This window comes from Pseudophryne corroboree, chromosome 1 (genome assembly GCF_028390025.1).
Source record: "Pseudophryne corroboree isolate aPseCor3 chromosome 1, aPseCor3.hap2, whole genome shotgun sequence".
Taxonomy (NCBI): Eukaryota; Metazoa; Chordata; class Amphibia; order Anura; family Myobatrachidae; genus Pseudophryne; species Pseudophryne corroboree.
Genome location: NC_086444.1, coordinates 898,222,305 through 898,247,055, shown reverse-complemented (window position 1 = coordinate 898,247,055; position 24,751 = coordinate 898,222,305). Strand labels below are relative to the sequence as shown.

The 24,751-nt window shown below is 47.0% G+C and overlaps 1 protein-coding gene across 1 annotated transcript in view; it reads right to left on the bottom strand.

Annotated features, from left to right (window-relative positions):
• Nucleotides 1-205: 205 nt before the first annotated feature.
• Nucleotides 206-24,751, bottom strand: part of SYNPO2 (synaptopodin 2) — a 419,056-nt gene continuing 394,510 nt past the window's right edge. The window contains exon 5 of the mRNA XM_063920230.1: nucleotides 206-987. Within this exon, the coding sequence (XP_063776300.1) occupies nucleotides 435-987 (553 nt within the window). The 3' untranslated portion in view covers nucleotides 206-434. The remainder of the gene's footprint in view (nucleotides 988-24,751) is intronic.

Sequence of the window (24,751 nt, the reverse complement as noted above, 5' to 3'; positions counted from 1 at the left end):
TAATCCATACCATTAAAGTCAATTAAATATTAAACAGATGGCTTCAATAGTGTGAATCACTGATAGCTACAATAGGCACATCTTGTAGGATTTACAATATTTTACACATAGGGCGGTATTCAATTGTTTGAAAAGTCAGTTGGGTGTCTGGTTTTTCCTATCTAATAGACAGGAAAAAACTGACACCCAACCGACTTTTCAAATAACTGAATATCCCTCATTATGTGAAATTCTAAATAAAAGAGTTGAATGTTTGAAAATACCGTGTAGACATTTTTATGAAAATTTTGAAGAACACAGAGCATAGTTCTGCAGGTTTAAATCCCAGCTGTTTGGTTCTTCCCAATTCACTATAAGGCCACATGGAGCCATAAACTAGGAATATCATTTTAAATCATGAGCCATTATAATGACAACACAGCTAGACATGATACTCAGCTCCTCCAGGCCCTAGGGTAAGGATTAAAGTTTGGATTACGCCCTGTGGACATGCAATATTCTGACCTGGTATCCAAAGGAAGAGAACCAGCATTTGGTATAGAGTGTAAGCTGGAGTACGGATACCGGAGCTGATAACCACATTGCATAGATGGTGCAGACACTACATTTTTTGGTACTGTTGAAATACCACTAGGCTTACTCTCGTATAAGCCTCTATAGGCATAAGATCTAGTAGTGGGAAGCACATTGAAGGTGGACTTCCAGGCTGCTGGAGGTTCTGGCAGAGTCTTTCTACGTGCAGCAGACACTACATTGGCAGATACAGACTCATGTATAGTTTGTGGCATGAACATATCATCCACAAAACCCATAGGAGATTTGGCTGCTGCTTCCCATGGCGTTATTCTCTTCACGGGTGCTGCCACTGATTTGCCAAAGTAACCAGGGGCAGGCTCGAAAAGTCTCGGAGACAAAGGAGAGCCAAACTGCTGGGAGCTTGCAGATGAATAACTTCTGGCTGGGAATGACGTGGGTCTTCCATCATGACTTTCCTATACAAAATACAAACAAGAATTATTTATATCAAAGTAGCAAGCAGTAGTGAATGATAGACAGTCTCTATATGCAGTGTATATGTATTTATTTATGTGAGCAAGTATATATGTATGGGATAATGCACTTAACTTTTGTAAATTACATTTCTCATACGTCCTAGAGGATGCTGGGGACGCTTCAAGAACCATGGGGTATAGACGGGATCCGCAGGAGACATGGGCACTTTAAGACTTTGAATGGGTGTGAACTGGCTCCTCCCTCTATGCTCCTCCTCCAGACTCAGTTAGATTATGTGCCCAGTGAGACTGGATGCACACTGAGGAGCTCTCCAGAGTTTCTCAGAAAAACACTTTATGTTAGGTTTTTTATTTTCAGGAAAACCTGCTGGCAACAGGCTCCCTGCTTCGTGGGACTGAGGGGAGAGAAGCAGACCTACTTCTGTGAGTTTCAAGGCTCTGCTTCTTAGGCTACTGGACACCATTAGCTCTAGAGGGTCTGATCGCTAGGTACGCCTAGATGCTCGTTCCCGGAGCCGCGCCGTCACCCCCCTTGCAGAGCCAAAAGTCATAATAGCGCTAACAGGTCTGAGGCATTATTTTAAACGTTTCAGTACCGGGATAGGCGCTGGGTTGTGAGCTGGCAAAACTCCCTCTGTGTTTCTCTAACAGGCTTTGCTGTGGGTCTGTCCCCTATAACACCAGTGTGGTGGTGGGTGTCGGTACGCGTGTGTCGACATGTCTGAGGCTGAGTGCTCTTCCCAGGAGGAGGCTGGAGTGGGGACAGAAAAGAATGTGGGAGTGACCCTGTCGGCACCGCCGACTGCTGATTGGGTAAATGTGTTGAGTGGTTTGAATGCAATAGTGGCTCTATTGAATAAGAGATTAGATAAATCAGAGTCTCAGAACCAGGCATGGAGAAAATCCATGGAGGATGCATTATCACAAGTACAGACCTCCTCGGGGTCACAGAAGCGTTCATTTACCCAGATAGCGGATACAGATAGCGACACGGACTCTGAATCCAGTGTCGACTATAGTGATGCCAGATTGAATCCTAAATTGGCTAAGAGCATTCAGTACATGATTGTGGTGATAAAAGACGTTTTACATATCACGGAAGACCCTGCTGTCCCTGACACAAGGGTCTGTATGTTTAAAGGAAAGAAACCTGAGGTAACGCTCGATCTCTCTCATGAACTCCTTTGAAAAGGCTTGGGAAAATCCTGACAAAAAGTTACAAATTCCCAAGAGAATTGCAGTGGCATATCCATTCCCCTCTGGGGATAGGGAAAGGTGGGAGTCAACCCCCAATGTGGACAATGCTCTATCGCATCTGTCCAAAAAGGTGGCGCTTCTGTCTCCTGACATGGCAGCCCTGAAGGATCCTGCGGATCGTAAGCAGGAAAATACATTGAAATCCATTTATGTCACTACGGGTACGCTACTCAGACCTGCCGTTGCATCGGCATGGGTGAGTAGCGCTACTGAAAAGTGGGCAGATAACTTGTCATCTGATATAGATTCCCTGGATAGGGATAGCATTATTTTGACACTGGGTTATATCAGGGACGCTGCAGCCTACCTAAAGGAAGCTGCGAGGGATATTGGCCTTTTGGGATCAAGGGCCAATGCCATGGCAGTCTCGGCTAGGAGGGCATTGTGGATTCATCAATGGAATGCTGATGCTGACTCTAAGAAGGCTATGGAGTCTCTGCCGTATAAAGGTGGTGTATTGTTTGGTGACGGCCTTGCTGACCTGGTATCTACGGCTACCGCGGGTAAGTCATCATTTCTGCCTTATGTCCCTGCACCACAAAAGAAAACACCCCACTATCAGATGCAGTCCTTTTGGCCCAATAAATACAAAAAAGGACGAGGGTCCTCCTTCCTTGCTGCGAGAGGAAGGGGAAAAAGGTCACCGGCTGTGGCAGGTTCCCAAGAGCAGAAGTCCTCCCCGGCTTCTGCCAAATCTACCTCATGACACTGGGGCTCCTGTGCGGTAGTCCGCAAAGGTGGGGGCACGTCTCCAACTCTTCAGTCAGGTCTGGGTTCGCTCGGCCCTGGATACTTGGGTATTAGAAATAGTAGCCCAAGGGTACAAATTGGAGTTTCAAGACGTGCCCCCTCACCGATTTTTCAAATCGGCCATGCCAGCTTCTCTTCCGGAAAGGGAGGTAGTATGCGCTGCGATGCAAAAGCTGTGTCAAAATCAAGTCATTGTCACGGTACCCCCATCACAGCAGGGAGAAGGCTTTTATTTGAGCCTGTTCGTGGTCAGACCAATTCTGAACCTAAAATCCCTCAATTTCTATCTAAAAAATTCAAATTCAACATGGAATTTCTCCGAGCAGTGTTCTCCAGTCTGGAGGAGGGGGATTTTATGGTGTCGGTCGACATAAAGGATGCCTAATTACACGTCCCCATATATCCTCCTCATCAGGCTTACCTGAGGTTTGTTGTTCAGGATTGTCATTACCAATTTCAGACGTTGCCGTTTGGTCTGTCCACGGCTCCGAGAATTTTCACCAAAGTAATGGCGGAAATGATGGTTCTCCTGCGCAAGCGAGGAATCACAATTATCCCGTACTTGGACGATCTCCTGATAAAGGCGATATCCAAGGAACAATTAATGAAGAACCTTACGCTCTCTCTGGCAATCCTGCAACGACATGGTTGGCTCCTAAACTTGCCAAAATCATAGTTGGTTCCGACAACACGGCTGTCATTCTTGGGTATGATTCTGGACACAGAATTACAGAGAGTCTTTCTTCCAGTGGAAAAGGCTCTGGAAATCCAGAAGATGGTCAAATAGATTCTGAAACCGGCAAGAGTGTTGATTCATCAATGCACTCGGTTGCTGGGGAAGATGGTGGTGGCCTACAAGGCCATTCAGTTTGGCAGGTTCCATGCCAGGGTGTTTCAGTGGGATCTGTTGGACAAGTGGTCCGGGTCTCACCTGCACATGCACCGGAAAATAATCCTATCTTCCAGGACCAGAATCTCTCTCCTGTGGTGGCTGCACAGTTCTCACCTCCTAGAGGGACGCAGGTTCGGGATCCAGGATTGGATCCTGGTGACCACGGATGCTAGTCTCCGAGGCTGGGGAGCAGTCACGCAGGGGGAAAATTTCCAGGGAAAATGGTCAAGCCAGGAAGCTTGTCTGCTCTGCACATAAACATTCTGGAATTAAGGGCCATTTACAACGGCCTTCTGTATGCAGAACATCTTCGCGGTCTGCCCGTCTTGATTCAGTTGGACAACATAACAGCAGTGGTGTACATAAACCGCCAGGGCAGAACAAATAGCAGAGCGGCAATGGCGGAGGCCACAAAAGTTCTTCGCTGGGCGGAAAGACATGCAAGCGCTCTGTCAGCAGTCTTCATTCCGGGCGTGGACAACTGGGAAGCAGACTTCCTCAGCAGACATGATCTCCATCCAGGAGAGTGGGGTCTTCATCAAGAGGTGTTTGCAGAAGTGACAAGTCGTTGGGGAATGCCTCAAATAGACATGATGGCGTCTCGCCTCAACAAGAAACTTCAGAGATATTGTTCCAGGTCAAGGGACCCTCAAGCAATAGCGGTGGATGCCCTAGTGACACCGTGGGTGTTTCAGTCGGTCTATGTGTTCCCTCCACTTCCACTCATTCCAAAGGTGATAAAGATCATAAGAAGAACAAGGGTTCAGGCGATACTCATTGTTCCAGACTGGCCAAGGAGGGCCTGATATCCGGATCTTCAGGAATTACTCATAGGAGATCCCTGGCCTCTTCCTCTACGAGAGGACCTATTACAGCAAGGACCGTGCGTGTATCAAGACTTACCGCGGCTGCGTTTGACGGCATGGAGGTTGAACGCCAAATCCTAGCCCGAAAGGGTATACCCAGTGAAGTCATTCCCACACTACTTCAGGCTAGAAAAGAAGTAACGGCGAGGCATTACCACCGTATTTGGAGAAAATATGTGTCTTGTTGTGAATCCAAGAAGGCTCCTACGGAAGAATTTCAGCTGGGGCGTTTTCTCCATTTTTTTTTTGCAAGCAGGTGTGAATGCGGGCCTAAAGTTAGGCTTCATTAAAGTACAAATTTCGGCCTTATCAATTTTCTTTCAGAAAGAATTGGCCTCCCTTCCAGAAGTTCAGACCTTTGTGAAAGGAGTGCTGCGCATTCGACCTCCCTTTGTGCCCCCAGTGGCACCGTGGGATCTTAACGTGGTGTTGCGGTTCCTGCAATCTCATTGGTTTGAACCTTTGCATAAGGTTGAGCTCAAATTCCTCACTTGGAAAGTGGTCATGCTGTTGGCCTTGGCATCCGCAAGGCGGGTGTTGGAATTAGCGGCTTTGTCTCACAAGAGCCCCTATTTGATCTTCCATGTAGATAGAGCGGAGTTGAGAACTCGTCAGCAATTTCTACCAAAGGTGGTTTCATCGTTTCACATGAACCAACCTATTGTGGTGCCAGTGGCTACTAAAGCCTTGGCGGAATCGAAGTTTCTCGATGCGGTCAGAGCTTTGAAAATCTATGTTGACAGACCGGCTCAGATTAGGAAAACGGAGACTCTGTTTGTCCTGAATGCTCCCAACAAGATTGGGGCTCCTGCTTCCAAGCAGACTATTGCACGCTGGATCTGTAATATGATTCAGCATGCTCATTCTACGGCAGGATTGCCGTTACCGAAAAGGGGTCTCGGCGTTACAGCTTTGCCGAGCAGCTACTTGGTCAGGTTCAAACACTTTTGCTAAGTTCTACAAGTTTGATACCCTGGCTGAGGAGGACCTCATATTTGGTCAATCGGTGCTGCAGAGTCATTCGCACTCTCCCGCCCGTTCTGGAGCTTTGGTATAAACCCCATGGTTCTTGAAGCGTCCCCAGCATCCTCTAGGATGTATGAGAAAATAGGATTTTAATACCTACCGGTAAATCCTTTTCTCCTAGTCCGTAGAGGATGCTGGGCGCCAGTCCCAGTGCGGACTCTATCTGCAGTACTTGTTTAATAGTTATTGCTTGTGTTACACAAAGGTTGTGTTTTGGTTATGATCAGCCAGTTGCTGATTTTGTTCATGCCGTTGACTGGAATTCTGTTTAATGCCAGGTTGTACGGTGTGTTTGGTGGTGTGAGCTGGTACGTATCTCACCCTTAGTTTAACAATAAATCCTTTTCCTCGAAATGTCCTTCTCCCTGGGCACAGTTCCTATAACTGGAGTCTGGAGGAGGGGCATAGAGGGAGGAGCCAGTTCACACCCATTCAAAGTCTTAAAGTGCCCATGTCTCCTGCGGATCCCGTCTATACCCCATGGTTCTTGAAGCATCCCCAGCATCCTCTACGGACTAGGAGAAAAGATTTACCGGTAGGTATTATAATCTTATTATTAGATGAAACCAGTGGCAATACCAGAGAAAAAGTTAACAAAATCCAAAAAATATTTTAATATCTGACTAATTTATAGTAGATGTTGCATTATTTATTTTAAACAAGTTCTTAATGAGCACTGATGCCATTACTTCAGAACTAGAAAATTAGAAGCAATGACAGAACGCACTGTTTATGTTGGAGTTTATACATATATCAACATTGCTTTTTTCATCAATCCATGTTTTTGTCTTTGGAAAACTCAGAATTTTCCTCCAATATAGGGCCTAATTCAGACCTGGACGCTGCTACAACAGCGGTCGCAGGCTGAAACCCGGTGATGTGTGCACACGTGCAGCAGCCGCACTGCGTGTGCACACACAGTGAGATGCAAAGGCATTTAACTTGTTCGATAACCTCTGCCTGATTGACAGCGGGGCATGTCTGCGGCATTGTGGCTGCGTTTCTGGGGCGCGGTCCAGTCAACGCAGGTGTGTCCAGACCGTTTGCGAGGCTTGTTGCCGTGGCTGCGTGACATCACACACAGCTGCTGAGGGCAAAAACATGGCGTATCAGCTGGGCTGCGTAGGCAGGGAGCTATTCGGCAGGTGCAAAATCAACGGGGGAGGGGGGGGGGGGCACAGCTCCCGGCATGTGGGGCCCGTCGCATGTCAGAGATTTTGATCGTAGACATGCGTTTTTTTGCACCCCTATGATCAGGTCTGAATTAGGCCGATAGATTCAGGCTCTCACAGCTTTTATACTGTATCGCAAATCTCAATTTCAATCTCCCTGCAATTGAAAAATAAAAAAATAAAAATATATATATATATATATATATATTTTTTATTTAGATCTGTGTGAGGCAGAGAGATTAGAGAATCAACAATTTAAATCTTAACCACTGGTCCTGATGGTTTATTTATCAAGGTTATTCTAACCCTTTGCTAATACCTCTCATCATATACAAATGCCTATTACAATTTTAATATTTAATGTAAAAGGACTAAATTGCCTACGAAAAGGTCCAAACACCTCCACATACTACAGTAGGTGAACTGGGACTTGGTGTTTCACCACGCAATACTTTGCTTCTGTCAAACTGATATCAAAGCACTTCAACACTACTTATCATGCTTGTGACCTCAGACATAAAAATAAAGGGAGTATTTTGATAGCCAATCATCTTACTTCCAAACCATCTAACATAATCCAAGATTCTGGGGTTTATTTAAAAAGCTTTGGGTTGTAAAACCCAATTCTGATATTGATTATGCCCGAAATTTAAGAGGACAATGATTTTACTAGCCATGTCTTGCTAGTAAAAAACATTGTCCTTTTAAATCTCGGCCATAAACATGATTAGAAGCGCTGGATTTGCAAACCAACGCGTTGTAAATAAACCCCTTTAAGAGTAGATAAATCATTCTAGTTGACGAGTTCAACAAAGCAACTTACATATTTTTAACATTTTTGGACACTGTCATAACCAACTTTTAAATTTTACAGACACCTGGTGAAATCTTCATCAAACAATAGGAGAGACAAAGTAATCCTCACTGATGACATCAATACAATTTCCAAAAACACTTGCATACATATACTGCAGACCCATCCCATGTACCCATAGAAGTCTGCATTCAAAAATACCAAGGCTTAACCACAAGACCTTAGCCAACAGCACTTGATCAACTAATGAAGGGTCAGAGAGCCTAGTGTAAGGAACTACACTTTTCATTTTCCATTGTATGATGTTTCACCAGATGATCTTGCTTAGCTCAGGACCAGCCTAAAATATAATGTATCTGGTCAGTTGATGGTCATTAAGCAGTTTATATTGGTGCATGGTGCATTCATTACTGGTTGACACATTAAAAAATCTATAGGTGGTGCTAATGATTTCACTTGTGATATGTAGACAATATGTAAAACATGCACTATTGGAAGTTCCTGAGGACTCAATTTGGTAAAACCTGTCCTAAATAGCAGTTACCACTATATCCAATTTCATGCCTTTATTCACACTTCCCAATCCCCACTAGCCCTTCCCTTCACTGTATTAACCACGTGTTAATTATATGTTGGAGAACTAACAGCAATATTCTGATGCATTTCTGCTGTATAATACTTCCAAGGCTCGAATATATATGTAGTGTATGTATTACTTGTGTCTGTAAGTATATTGAACAGAGCAATAGTAACCCACTTAACTGGAACAAACTTTTGTAGTAAAAAAAAGATAAAGAAAACTAAGATAAAGAAAATATAACGCAACGTAGTTAATTGAAGAATATCTTTTTAAATAATAACAAATGGTCATAATCATGTTATTAAGCAAAGGATATAAGTAAAAATGATGTGTAGAGCTCACCTTTAAGAACCAACAATAGAAAATATAATATATCTAGTAAAATGTAATAAGACCTATTACACTAGGTAGAATTGAATACAATGTAATGGAAAATGGAAATGTATATTTTTTGTAATGAGAAATTAGTAAATTAATTATTAAAGTAAAAACCTGGCTGATAACATTACTGTGTAAAGAACATATAGAATGCTCAGTATCCGCTCACCAGGAAACTAAGACAGTGGAGAGTACAGAAGCAAAGCAATGACTGCCACTGGCAGCAACCACATAAAGTATAACGTCATTCAATTGCATATAAAATTAGCAGTCATAGTTACAGCAAAGGTCGTACAGGAGGTTAAAAGCAAAATAGGATTTTTCTGAATATGTACAAAGAGGTGTTTTGTTTATTTTCATTATTGCTTAATTGTGATTATTTTACGTTACAGCCCCTGGTATGTAGAAGAGCATTGCCTTTTGTTTTAAACAGCCTCTTGTAATCTGATATATAGGAGTATGTAATTCCAAATGAAACTAACCATAGCATGAATGTGTGTGCATGTACATGTGGTAGGGAATATAGATTGTACGGGGCAGGGCAGGGTTGGGCCGAGAACTCTGCCCGGTGCCTTTGGCCAGCGGCTCCTCCATAGTCGATGTCTCCGTCTGTATTTGTACACGTGTAGATAACTGTCTGTAGCTATGTATTTATTTATGTATATGAGTGTATGTGAGTGTCTATGTATATTAGTATATCTAGTTATGTTTGTGTATCGATGTATATGAGTATATGCAAATATGCAGATGTGTATCTAAGTATATGAGTGAGTGTATATGAGGCCACACAACCCCTACCTCTTCTCCGGTGGACACACTACCACAGGACCTGATGCCTCCACACCGCGTGTGGGAGTCTGCATTATATGGGATCAGTACAGAGAAGATTAGATTATTAACTGGAGAGTTGCTCTTTTGGGAGGAAGTGACGTAATTAAGGGAATGTAATGTTAAATATAAGAAGGTTAGTTCGAATAATTCGTTTGTATCATCAAGAGGTGAAGAGGTCAGTTAAGATGAAGAATTTTTTTTTATTTAGCGAGGAAGGTAATTACTAGGTTAATGAATATTCATAGAATTAATTGATGACTTAGGGGTTAATTGATCATAGTAATGAGGGAGGTAATGATTGTAAACGGTTATGTTGAATGGGGATCATATAATGCTGGAGAAGCTAATTAATTTCAAGAATGAGTGATGAGGGAAATGATATTGTGTTGCAGTTACTGGGATGCACTCTCTCATATGATGGCAACTGGGATGCTTTCTGTATTGCATGGCAGTCATTAGGTTACTCTATGTATTGTATGAAGGTCACTGAGCTATTCTATGTATAGTATGATGGTCCCTGGTATGCTTATTGTATTATAGGGGGTCACTAGGATGCTCTTTCAGGTAGGCAAAGGCAATACAATTTTTTTCTTTACACGGCTAGGGAAAATTTATTTTTCATTCCTCATACTTTATTTTGGCCCCCCCCCCTACAGTTGATTTTGTCCCACCTACATGACTCCATTTTTATAATTTTGTACCAGGGCTACTGTTCGTTCCCAATCTGCCCCTGATGGCAATACCCTAGTAACATTACCTATGACCCCCCCCCCCCTCCCCACCCCAGTATAATAAATCAACAAGTGGAATTATCCCCACCCTCAGGTACCCATTGCAGCATTATTCCCCTAGTTGCAATAGATTTACCTATTGCCTGTCACGCCTGAGGATAGGGTCTGGCAGTGCCGTAACTAGGCATTTTAGCGCTGTGTGCAAGAAATGGCATTGGCGCCCCCCATGCAAGACAGGGGCAGTGCGCGCCACAGGCGCGCAAAATATATATAGGGGCGTGGCTTCATGGGGAAGGGCGTGGCCACAAAATAATACCAATTCATACTACGGTGCACAGTAGCGCCACTACACCAGGTAGAGGCCCTTTTACACATTACGGCAGACAGCGTCCCCCTTTTTATACATTTCGGCAGACAGCGTCCCCAGTTTACACATTACGGCAGACAGCGTCTCCTTTTTACTAGAGATGAGCGGGTTCGGTTTTACTCAGTTTTACTTCGATTTACTCGGTTCTCAAAAAGGCATCTTACTGGCTCACGGACGTCACGTGTTTTGGATAGCCAATAAGAAACATCCGGATAAAACCGAACTGGCGTTAATTCTGGCATTACATCCGAACCCGCTCATCTCTACTTTTTACACATTACGGCAGACAGCGTCCCCCTTTTTACACATTACGGCAGTCAGCGTCCCCCTTTTTACACATTACGGCAGCCAGCGTCCCCCTTTTTACACATTACGGTAGCCAGTCCCTCTTTTTACACATTACGGCAGACAGCGTCCCCTTTTTACACATTACAGCAGACAGCGTCCCCTTTTTACACATTACGGAAGACACCGTCCCCTTTTTACACATTACGGCAGACAGTGTCCCCTTTTTACACATTACGGCAGACAGCGTCCCCTTTTTACACATTACGGCAGACAGCGTCCCCCTTTTTACACATTACGGCAGCCAGTCCCTCTTTTTACACATTACGGCAGGCAGCGTCCCCTTTTTACACATTACGGCAGACAGCGTCCCCTTTTTACACATTACGGCAGACGCCGTCCCCTTTTTACACATTACGGCAGACAGCGTCCCCTTTTTACACATTACGGCAGACAGCTTCCCCTTTTTACACATTACGGCAGACAGCGTCCCCCTTTTTACACATTACGGCAGCCAGTCCCTCTTTTTACACATTACAGCAGACAGCGTCCCCTTTTCACACATTACGGCAGACAGCGTCCCCTTTTTACACATTACGGCAGACAGCGACCCCTTTTTACACATTACGGCAGACAGCATCCCCTTTTTACACATTACGGCAGACAGCATCCCCCTTTTTACACATTACGGCAGCCAGTCCCTCTTTTTACACATTACAGCAGACAGCGTCCCCTTTTTACACATTACGGCAGACAGCGTCCCCTTTTTACACATTACGGCAGACAGCGACCCCTTTTTACACATTACGGCAGACAGCGTCCCCTTTTTACACATTACGGCAGACAGCATCCCCTTTTTACACATTACGGCAGACAGCGTCCCCTTTTTACATATTACGGTAGACAGCGCCCCCTTTTTACACATTACGGCAGATAGCGCCCCCTTTTTACACATTACGGCAGACAGAGTCCCCTTTTTACACATTACGGCAGACAGCGACCCCTTTTTACACATTACGGCAGACAGCGTCCCCTTTTTACACATTACGGCAGACAGCGTCCCCTTTTTACACATTACGGCAGACAGCGTCCCCTTTTTACACATTACGGTAGACAGCGCCCCCTTTTTACACATTACGGCAGATAGCGCCCCCTTTTTACACATTACGGCAGACAGAGTCCCCTTTTTACACATTACGGCAGACAGCGTCCCCTTTTTACACATTAAGGCAGACAGCGTCCCCTTTTTACACATTACAGCAGCCAGTCCCTCTTTTTATACATTGCGTCCTACAGCACATGAGCTGCTTCCTTCTGAGACCTATTCACCTTCGTTATATATTACATGCCCACAGCTACCTGTATAATCACACAGCCCAGCCGGTGCTGCCCTCACTGCCACAGCACCATGCACAGCAGCACACCAGCCAGGGACACCTTATATATTACATGCCCACAGCTACCTGTATGCTACCCTCGCTGCCACAGCACACCAGGCAGGGACACGTTCGAGCCGCTGGATGTGCAACCGATTGTAGTGGGGAAAAGTTGCCGCCCGTGCAGAGAGCATCCCGCCGCCGGTGCCTGCTCACCTTTTCCTGCCTCCGTGTCATGTCGGTGGGCTGCTTGAAGACGTAGAGCTGCAGCCGGTTCTTCCGCTCCCTCTCCTCCCGCTGCGCCAGTTCCTGATCCTCTCTCCCCTCACTGCTGACAGACGGGCTGGGGCTGGCGGGTCTCGCTAGGGTGGAGCGGAAGCAGTGTCTCTGGGATCCCGAGCAGGTGCATGTAGAGAACGGTTAGAAGAGGAGACCCCGCCGCCTGATCATCAGGCGGCGGGGTCTCCTCTTCTAACCGGCCTCTACATGCACCTGCTCGGGATCCCAGAGACACTGCTTCCGCTCCACCCTAGTGAGACCCGCCAGCCCCAGCCCTGATGCGACCAGCACATCCTGCCGCTCCTCTTCCAGTAACTCGTCCGATCCACCATCCCAGCTGACCGCCTGTGTCCTGTGGTGCAGCGGCGGGGGTGGGGGCAGCTGACCGTCTGTGTCCTGTGGTGCGGGGGTGGGGGCAGCTGACCGCCTGTGTCCTGTGGTGCGGGGGTGGGGGCAGCTGACCGCCTGTGTCCTGTGGCGCGGCGGCGGGGGTGGGGGCAGCTGACCGCCTGTGTCCTGTGGTGTGGCGGCGGGGGTGGGGGCAGCTGACTGCCTGTGTCCTGTGGTGGCGGGGGGGGGCGCTGACCGCCTGTGGTGCGGGGGAAGGGGTGTGCTGCCGATGGTGCGCCTTCAGTGCATGTGCGCTGTGGGCAAGGCACCATCAGCACACACCTAATTACGGCACTGGGGTCTGGCTTAGGTAAACTTGGGGAGCTGAAGCTGGAGTCGAAGGAACATGGAGGATGCTGAGAGGCTTAATCCAGCTCCGACTCATGGCAATCTAGAGGAGACAGTGGGAACTGCTAGCTTGTCGGCTTATGGAATAGTATTGATGTTCTAGCACTAGCTGGTCCGAAGGCGTGAACAGGTAATAGCAATACATTCTATTAGACTGGAACAATGGCTGACTTGACCATCCAGGAGATTCTTGGGAATTAGTGAATGCTGGGTGGGTGGTAGACTGGAACTTGGAGAGAGCCATGTTAGAATTGAGCTGGCAATTGGTTTGGAACTGAACTGGAACTGGATTTGTGACGGAACTAAAAATGGATTAGTGACTGAACTGGAACTGGTGAGGCAACTGGACCGGAACCAGATAAATGACTGGACTGGAATCAGTGAAGCAACCAGACTGGAACTGTATAGGTGCCCGGACTGGAACTGGAGAGTGACCCGACTGGAATCGGTGAGACAACATGACTGGAACCAGGCCGGTATTACTAGGAACAAGTCCCTGAATAACCAGACCGGAAATGGAAGCTGGAGCAGAGCAGAGGCAAGAAATAAATCAGATTGGAAGTGGACTAGGATGGAATGAAACCATGCTAATGCTAAGTATTAGAGAGCTCAGCACAGAGCTGTTACTTCAGCAAAAGCAACGTTGTACTGGCAATTTGGGCCAGTCAGCAAGTTCCCTTTATAGAACTGAGCATTCTTTTATGGAAGCTGTGATCAGTTGATATGGGAGCACGCTCTGAGTGGCTGAGGATAGTCAGGTGACTGATTCCAACATGACTGCACCCATACAGGTGTTTTGGAGGAAACTTTGGCATACAGCCTGTGCATCAGCATGATTGCTGAGTGGAGGCAGAGCACTGCAGAGAGTCACACTGAGGATTAGCCACAAAACACTGAGAGCGCTGTGCAGGGACATTGTGAATGGACCTCACTGCCAGCTGGAAGCGATGTGCAGTGCAAGCAGACCTCAGCGCCATCCGGGACAGACACCGCAATGGTAAAAAGTTACGTTTAAAACACCGGAGAGTGACATTACCAAAAGATCCAACACTAGTATCCCCCACCTCCCCCACGCCCCATTGGCAATAGATTCTCCTCAGTGGCATTATAGCCCAACACATAGCTGCATGCATAACAACATGAATTGCCTCCCACACCTTCCCTGATTAACTTTCTCCCCCAGGATTACCTATGTTGGCAAGCAATAAAAAGTACATAAGTATAGTAACTAGGGTTACTTATTTTTAAGAGGAGTTACCTTTTAAGATGGTGCTAGCAGCCTCCAATGCACAGTATGGGGCTCATGTACAGTTGGGCGCAGCAGCTCCAGAACGTAAACAGGAAAAGTTACATGCATGTAAAAGTGCATTTACAGGCATTCAGCTGTGCATCAATAGCGCATGTACGTACCAGGTTTATGTCAGAAGTAATGTGTGTATAATTGTGCCACAGGATAACATAGTGAAAGCATACAGTAGAGATCACATAGAGATACGGTTTCAGAATCAGAATCAGCTTTATTGGCCGGGTATACTTGCGTATACTAGGAATTTGTCTTCAGTTTGCTATACAACAGCCAAGTAGGTAACAGATAAGCAGGTGTGTGTGTGTGTGTGTGTGTGTGTGTGTGTGTGTGAAGGGGGGGGGGGGGGGCAAGTAAAGTCACACATATAGGTATACCGTAGGGACACAAGTGAGTTACATGTACGTCTAGTCAGTCAATGTTCAGGAGTTCAGCAGGTGGACCGCTTGGGGAAATAAACTTTTGAGGCTTCTGGTGGACCTGGCGGGGACGGCCCTGTAACGCCTGCCTGAAGGAAGCAAGTTAAACATGCTGTGGCCGGGGTGTAGCTGGTCTTTTACTATCTTCATTGCCCGCTTTTTAGCTCTGGACAGGTACAAGTCCTGGACTGAGGGAAGGTCGGCCCCGATGATCTTCTCTGCGGTTCTGACCACCTTTTGGAGCCTGCATCTGTCCCTGCGCTGGCGGAACTGTACCATACCAGTATCGAGGAGCACAGTACCGACTCCACAATCGCGGAGTAGAAGAGGAGCAGAAGCTTCTGTGGGATGTTGAACCTCCTTAGTTGCCTGAGGAAGAACAACCTCTGCTGTGCTTTCCCAACAGTGGCGTCAGCGTTGGACCCCATTTAAGGTCCCGGGAGATTGTGGTCCCTAGAAACTTGAAGGAGTCCACTAGCGATACCACACTGTAAGCAATTGTTAGTGGAGGTGCACTAGATGACTTCTTCCTGAAGTCCACTATCATCCCGACAGTTTTGAGGGGGTTGAGCTCAGAGTTGTTGTGGATGCACCACTGGGCCAACCGGTCTACTTCCCGTCTATAGGCCGATTCATCCCCGTCCTTGATGAGGCCGATGACGGTGGTGTCATCAGCGAATTTGATGATCTTTACTGATTGCGCCTCTGAGGTGCAGTTATTTGTGTACAGGGAGAAGATCAGGGGTGAGAGGACACAGCCCTGAGGGGCCCCTGTACTAATGGACCGCGCTTGAGAGGTGAATTCCCCCACTTTCACCACCTGTGTCCTATCTGTCAGGAAGTCTACTATCCAGGAACAGGTAGCTTCTGGGATCCCTAGGTGAAGTAATTTGGGGTGGAGGATGCTGGGGACGATTGTATTGAAGGCCGAGCTGAAATCGACAAACAGGACTCTATCGTAGGTACCGGGAATGTCTAGGTGCTGTAGAATGTAGTGCAGGCCCAGGTTGACTGCATCCTAGACACACCGATTCGATCGATAGGCGAACTGCAGGGGGTCCAGTTGGGGACCAGTCACAGTTTTCAGGTGATTCAAAACCAGACGCTCGAACGTTTTCATGACCACAGACATCAGTGCTATCGGACTGTAGTCGTTCAGTTTCGTGATAGAGGGTTTCTTGGGGACCGGGATGATAGTAGACCTTTTGAGGCAGGAAGGGACTTTCTGTAGCTCCACCTATTTGTTGAAGATTTTGGTGAATATGGGGGCGAGCTGACCCGCACATGCTCTTAGGGCAGATGGTGACACTCCGTCAGGACCCGGAGCTTTCCTGGGTTGGGCCCTTTTGAACAATGCCTCCACCTCTTCTTGGGCGACTTGCAGTGCCCGGGTTGGCTGTCGGTGTTCGGGGCATCGTAGAGGTGATTGTTTGGGTTGCAGGGGACTTCTTTTGTGAACCTGCAATAAAAGTGGTTCAGTTCGTCTGCTAGGTCTTGGTGCATGGTGGTGGACTTCGATGTTTTCCTATAGTTGGTTATGGATTGCATTCCTTTCCATACAGATATGGGGTCATTGGTGGAGAGATCGTTTGTCAGCTTTTCCAAGAACCGCTTTTTTGCTAGCCTGATTCCTTAGTCAGAGAGTTCCTACTACGGTTGTATAGTGCTCTGTCACCGCTGCTATAGGCCTCCTCTTTGGCCCGATGAAGTTGCCTGAGCTGGGCGTTGAACCAGGGCTTGTTGTTGTTGGTGTAAATGCGGTAAGTCTTGGTAGGTACACACATGTCCTCACAGTAGCTGATGTAGGATGTGACAGTGTCTGTCAGGTCGTTCAGGTCGGTTGCCGAAGCTTCGAAGACCCCCCATTCCGTGCAGTCAAAGCAGGCCTGGAGCTTCATCTTGGCCTCAGTGGTCCATTTCTTAACAGACTTGACGACAGGCTTAACCGCTCTCAGCTTCTGTGTATAGGTAGGGAGTAGGTGGACTGCCACAATCAGTGGCAGCTCCTACCTTTAGACTTAGGGGTATGCAATTGCCTAGCTACTGCTGGCTACACATAGGCCCTCATTCCGAGTTGATCGGTCGCAAGGCGAATTTAGCAGAGTTACACACGCTAAGCCGCCGCCTACTGGGAGTGAATCTTAGCTTCTTAAAATTGCGACCGATGTATTCGCAATATTGCGATTACTAACTACTTAGCAGTTTCAGAGTAGCTCCAGACTTACTCTGCCTGTGCGATCAGTTCAGTGCTTGTCGTTCCTGGTTGACGTCACAAACACACCCAGCGTTCGCCCAGGCACTCCCACCGTTTCCCCGGCCACTCCTGCGTTTTTTCCGGAAACGGTAGCGTTTTCAGCCACACGCCCCTGAAACGCCGTGTTTCCGCCCAGTAACACCCATTTCCTGTCAATCACATTACGATCGCCGGAGCGAAGAAAAAGCCGTGAGTAAAATTACTTTCATCATAGTAAAGTTACTTGGCGCAGTCGCAGTGCGAACATTGCGCATGCGTACTAAGCGGATTTTCACTGCGATGCGATGAAAAATACCGAGCGAACAACTCGGAATGAGGGCCATAGTACACACACACACACACACACACACACACACACACACACACACACACACACACACACACACTGCCATTTGTGCGCATGCTAGTGGTAAGGGGGTAATGTAGTAGTGTATATTATGCAAACAGCTATGGGGTGATTTGATGGGTGGTTGCCAGTTGCCACGGCAACTCAGATAAATAGCAGTGAGGCAATCAAAGCGACAGTTGCTCTGAGACAACTGTCTGGACAGGCAGAGTCCTGCTGGCTCTCCTACATCTGGTGAGAGGAAAGGGGGAACAGTTCCTGTGCTAATGGCCTGAGTGGGGAGACAGGCTCCAGCTCTGGTGAGACCTGCAGCTGTAAAAGAAATTTGGGAGGGGTAGGACTGGTAACCCCCAGGAGGATGATCTGAGGATAGTGCATGCAATGTTATATGCAGTGGAGCAATTTTTACTATTGTGCATGTGTCTAAGCTGCACTGCACATGTGCTGCAATGGTCTTGCAATGGCGGTCGCAGTGGGGATGTATTTGCAAAGGGATTGACAGTCAGGGAGAGTTTTGTGGGGAGTGGTGACTGAAACGTTGGCTTGTCAAGACTGTTTATAAGGCATGTCCCAGTTGGCAACTGAGATCCTAAACGCATTAACGATGGCTCCTGTGTCTTACTTCTGACAGCCATTGGGTTATAAAGGAGATAAATAACCAAAGTGCATCCGATAGTTGCGTTTTCTCGTACACAAGCGGCAGTTCTGAGTCACCTCCAGTAGGCAACTTAATACAAATCCTGGATGCAGCGACACTTGCATACTTTCGCACAGCCACTGCGTACTGAGGGCCTAATTCAGACCTGATCGCTTGGCTGTGTTTACGTACAGCGGGCGATCAGGTCTAAACTGCACGTGCGTATGCACAGCAATGCACAGGCATGTCACACGGGTACATAGCGGATCACCGCTCAGCGATGGCTTTGTGCGAAGAATCCATTCGCACGGGCATTCGCAAAGAGATTGACAGAACGAAAACATTTATGGGTGTCAACTGACTGTTTTCTGGGAGTGGTTGGAAAAAACGCAGGCATGTCCAAGCGTTTGCAGGGAGGGTTCCTGACATCAATTCCGTTCCCGGACATGCTGAAGTGATCGCAGCGGCTGAGTAAGTGTCGGGCTACTCATAGACTGCACAATATCTGTTTGTACAGCTCTGCTACACATACGTTCGCACACTTGCAAAGCGAAAATACACTTCCCTATGGGCGGCGACTATGTGAACGCAGGACTGCAAAAAAACCCTAATGAGTGAACAGGTCTGAATTAGGCCCTGAGTCATAGCTTATAAGGCATTTGTGTACATCTCTGAATCAGACCCTGGGGTAAATTTACTAAGATTCGTAATTTCCGAAAAAAGGTCAAAGTTCAATCACGAATGACATCGACAGTGTAAAACTGCAACTTTTTGAATTGATTACGATGGATTTACTAAGCTGTCGTATTCGGGTTTTTCTTTTCTTCCGATGTCGATGTCATTCGTTTTTTTTTACCTATTTTTACGGCAGTGATTAGCAAAACACTGCCGTTTTTTTTTACAATCAATCTCGGCCGGATCTGTGTGATCCGTGCTGGGGTTCTTATTTTTTTTTTTTTTAATTAAACAATGTAAAATCCCCCCAAAAAATGCGTGGGGTCCCCCCTCCTAAGCATAACCAGCCTCGGGCTCTTTGAGCCGATCCTGGTTGCAGAAATATGGGGAAAAAATTGACAGGGGTTCCCCCATATTTAAGCAACCAGCATCGGGCTCTGCGCCTGGTCCTGGTCCCAAAAATACGGGGGACAAAAAGAGTAGGGGTCCCCCGTATTTTTAAAACCAGCACCGGGCTCCACTAGCTGGACAGATAATGCCACAGCCGGGGGTCACTTTTATATAGTGCCCTGCGGCCGTGGCATCAAAAATCCAACTAGTCACCCCTGGCCGGGGTACCCTGGGGGAGTGGGGACCCCTTCAATCAAGGGGTCCCCCCCCCCCAGCCACCCAAGGGCCAGGGGTGAAGCCCGAGGCTGTCCCCCCCCATCCAATGGGCTGCGGATGGGGGGGCTGATAGCCTTTGTTGTAATTGAAAAGATATTGTTTTTAGTAGCAGTACTACAAGTCCCAGCAAGCCTCCCCCGCATGCTGGTACTTGGAGAACCACAAGTACCAGCATGCGGCGGAAAAACGGGCCCGCTGGTACCTGTAGTACTACCACTAAAAAAATACCCAAAAAAAGACAAGACACACACACCGTGAAAGTATAATTTTATTACATACATACACACATACATACATACTTACCTTATGTTCCCACGCAGGTCGGTCCTCTTCTCCAGTAGAATCCAAGGGGTACCTGTTGAAGAAATTATACTCACCAGATCCAGGGGTCCAGGCTCCTCGGCAAATCCAGGGTTAATCCACGTACTTGAAAAAAATAAAAAAACGGTGTCCCGACCACGAACTGAAAGGGGACCCATGTTTGCACATGGGTCACCTTTCCACGAATGCCAGAAAGCCACTCTGACTTCTGTCTAAGTGGGTTTCTTCAGCCAATCAGGGAGTGCCACGTTGTAGCACTCTCCTGATCAGCTGTGTGCTCCTGTCCTCACTGACAGGCGGCACACGGCAGTGTTACAATGTAGAGCCTATGCGCTACATTGTAACCAATGATGGGAACTTTCTGCCCTGCGGTTGACCTAAAGTGACGTCACCGCTGAGCTGAAAGTTCCCATCATTGGTTACAATGTAGCGCATAGGCGCTACATTGTAACACTGCCGTGTGCTGCCTGTCAGTGAGGACAGGACCACACAGCTGATCAGGAGAGTGCTACAACGTGGCACTCCCTGATTGGCTGAAGAAACCCACTTAGACAGAAGTCAGAGTGGCTTTCTGGCATTCGTGGAAAGGTGACCCATGTGCAAACATGGGTCCCCTTTCAGTTCGTGGTCGGGACACCGTTTTGTTTTTTTTGTCAAGTACGTGGATTACCCCTGGATTTGCCGAGGAGCCTGGACCCCTGGATCTCGTGAGTATAATTTCTTCAAAAGGTACCCCTTGGATTCTACTGGAGAAGAGGACCGACCTGCGTGGGAACTTAAGGTAAGTATGTATGTATGTGTGTATGTATGTAATAAAATTATACTTTCACGGTGTGTGTGTCTTGTGTTTTTTTGGGTATTTTTTTAGTAGTAGTACTACAGGTACCAGCGGGCCCGTTTTTCCGTCGCATGCTGGTACTTGTGGTTCTCCAAGTACCAGCATGCGGGGGAGGCTTGCTGGGCCTTGTAGTACTGCTACTAAAAACAATATCTTTTCTTTTACAACAAAGGCTATCAGCCTCCCCATCCGCAGCCCATTGGATGGGGGGGGGACAGCCTCGGGCTTCACCCCTGGCCCTTGGGTGGCTGGGGGGGGGGGACCCCTTGATTGAAGGGGTCCCCACTCCCCCAGGGTACCCCGGCCAGGGGTGACTAGTTGGATTTTTGATGCCACGGCCGCAGGGCACTATATAAAAGTGACCCCCGGCTGTGGCATTATCTGTCCAGCTAGTGGAGCCCGGTGCTGGTTTTAAAAATACGGGGGACCCCTACTCTTTTTGTCCCCCGTATTTTTGGGACCAGGACCAGGCGCAGAGCCCGATGCTGGTTGCTTAAATATGGGGGAACCCCTGTCATTTTTTCCCCATATTTCTGCAACCAGGATCGGCTCAAAGAGCCCGAGGCTGGTTATGCTTAGGAGGGGGGACCCCACGCAATTTTTTTTTAAAAAATAAGCACTTTCCCACCCCTTCCCACTGATATACATGCACGGATCTCATGGATCCGTGCATGCCTATCCAATCACGAATAAAAAAAGCAGGTCTGTTTTTTTTTAGCACTTTTTTACGAGTTGTAATTTTTCACGGCAGTGTTTGTTCTTTTTTTGCTTTGCACTTCTTAGTAAATGACCGAGATTCATACTTAAACAGCCGCGTTTTGACCGATGGTGTATTCATTCGTAATTTTTTACCTGAACTTGCAAAAAATTACGAATGCCCTCATCACTGCCGTGATTAGTGTTTAGTAAATGACCGAGATGACACTTTGAAGAAAAAACGCCATCTCGGTCAAAATCGGGAGCTTAGTAAATATACCCCCCTGAGTCTGAACCGACCCCTGGTGGACTGTTTTCTACAGTGAAGACCATAAGACTTGGGTGGAGGCACTGCCAGTACATTAGCCAGGTTATCCAGTGTGACCTATTCACCCATCTGCCAATATAGGGCCTAATGTAGATCTGATCGCAGCAGCAAATTTCTTAGCTAATGGGAAAAACCATGTGCACTGCAGGGGGGGGGGGGGGGGGCAGATGTAACGTGCAGAGAGAGTTAGATTTGGGTGGGGTGTGTTCAAACTGAAAAATAAAGCAGCCATTATTTACTCTGCACAGAAACAAAAATAACCCACCCAAATCTAACTCTCTCTGCACATGTTATATCTGCCCCCCCCCCCCCCCCCCCGCAGTGCACATGGTTTTGCCCATTAGGTAACGAATTTGCTGCTGCAATCAGGTCTGAATTACCCCTACAGCCCGCAGGTGAACAGGTGTTACACATGCACTCCAGGGAACTACGTTTTTTCTGTCATAATAAATAATTGATTTGATTTTTCTGTCACATTAAATCATATAGGACCTGTATCTATTTGAATTTATTTGCGTATTATGGTTTAGCTGCCTACAGAGTGTCAGTACTTGGGCAAAATGCTCCATTGTTCTAAATGTAAAAAATGAAGAATTCTGAGACTATTCATTGACACCATCAAACGCTTGCGACATACACAGAGTAACTTATATTACAATGTTACCCTTCATTACAAACATGACACTTCTAACATAATCCTTGAAAATATAAACTGGTTTAAAATGACAGAAAACACATTTATCACAACAGCAAAAAGTACGATAAAAGTAAACCTGACTGTTGGCTTGCTGCCCAGTGAAACTGCCATCTACACACAGCCCAGTCCCTACAGTATTTTATTCTTTCTCCAAGGAATTAAGGGGATAATTCAGACCTAATCGCTGCTGTGCATTTTCTCACAGGCTGCGATCAGGTCTGAACTGCGCATGCGTATGCACGGCAATGCGCAGGCGCAACGGACTGCAGCGACAGGGAACGCCGGTCAGCGACGGGATGGTGCGAAAAATCCAAACGCACCGGCGATCGCAAGGAGATTGACAGGAAGATGGAGTTTGTGGGTGGCAACTGACCGTTTTTAAGGAGTGTTTGGAAAAACGCAGGAGGGACCAGGGGTTTGGAGGGAGGGATTCTGAAGTCAGCTCCGGCCTCGATCATCGCAGCAGCTATGTAAGTCCTGGGCTGAGCAGAAACTGCACAAAGTTATGTATTTTTATCCAGTTCTGCAACACATGCGATCGCACACCTGCACACAGCTAATACCCTGCCCCTGTAGGTGGCGACTACCTGATCGCAGGGATGCAAAAAACGCACCCTAGCGATCAGGTCTGAATTACCCCCTAAGTGGCTGGAATTTCCTGCTATTGGCTGTATAAAGAGAGACTTCAACTTTATTATTTCTCTACATCTTGAAAATAAAGCTGGAAAGAAGGAACGTACTGGGACTGAGGGGCAGATTTATTAAGCTCTGTGAAGTGATAAAGTGGAAGGTGATAAAGGACCAGCCAATCAGATCCTAGCTATCATGTCACAGGCTGGGATTTAAAAATGACAGGAGCTGACTGGCTGGTCCTTTATCATCTTCCACTTTATCACTTCACCGAGCTTAATAAATCTGCCCCTGAGAGAGGTAAAAAGGAATATTTATCTCTTCTGCCACAGGCTGCAAGTTTTAGATTATTATTTGTATTACTGTATAACCAGAACCTTAAGGTATTAATTACTATCCGCTGGACGGATCAATACACAAATCTCTAATCAGAAGCCGCTAGATATTGCTGCAGTTGTCATCATTACCATAAGGGCCGTTTCTAGACATTTTGGCTCCCAGTGCGAATAGTAAGACGTGACCTCATTAAAATGGGTGTGGTCTCACTAAAATTGGCGCAGGGCTTGCAGGAAAAAACTACTTTACAACCCAGTTTTTGACGCTGCACCCCCAGACCTCGGCCACCACAGGAAAGAAAAAATCCACCATATTATGCCCCACATAGTAATGGCCCTTGCACCATATTATGCATCACACAGTAATGCCCCCTGCACCATATTATGCCCCATACAGTAATGCCCCCTGCACAGGGCCAGATTAACAGTTGGGCGGATGGAGCTGCAGCTCCAGGCCCCCTATTGAAAATAGGCCCACAGCCCGCCACAGTGCCAGATACACATATGCCCCCAGCGCCAGATACACATATGTCCCCAGCTTCAAAAACACATACACCCCCAGTACCAGATACACATATACCCCCGGCACCAGATACACATATGTCCCCAGCTCCAAAAACACATATACCCCCAGTACCAGATACACATATACCCCCGGCGCCAGATACACATATACCCTCAGCGGCAGATACAAATATGTCCCCAGCATCAGTTACACATATGCCCCCAGCCCCAGCAGTGCTGTTTACCGCCACCGCTGAGAGTGGCGGTCTTTGGCGCCAGGGAAGGCCAATCAGGAGCAGACGCAATGTCTGACTCCTGCTACCTGGTGCCCTCCTCAGTGTGGTGCCTAACTCAACCGTGTACCCTGGGTATGTGTGGGGACGATTCTGCTTAGAGTATAGGTGATACCCTTTTCACACTGAAAACCCGGGTCCAACCTGGGTTATTGTTCACGGTTTCAAGCCATGTCACAGCTGCTGAAACCTTGTTCAAACCGCAGGCCGGACCGGGTTATTGCTGGGTCATCCCTTTCAGACATCACCCGCGTGCTGTCTGCCTGATCTACTGGTACTTGGAGATGACAAGTGCATTTGAGTCACTGGAAAAATCACAATAATCAAGTAAAGCATCTGCATAGATGGACCGTGAAGTTGATTTTTTTTAAATAAAGCTATTTATTAGCTACATGTAAAATAGGCTGCAGTAATATTTTGAAAAAGGATGATAGTAAATGTACTTTGCTTTAGC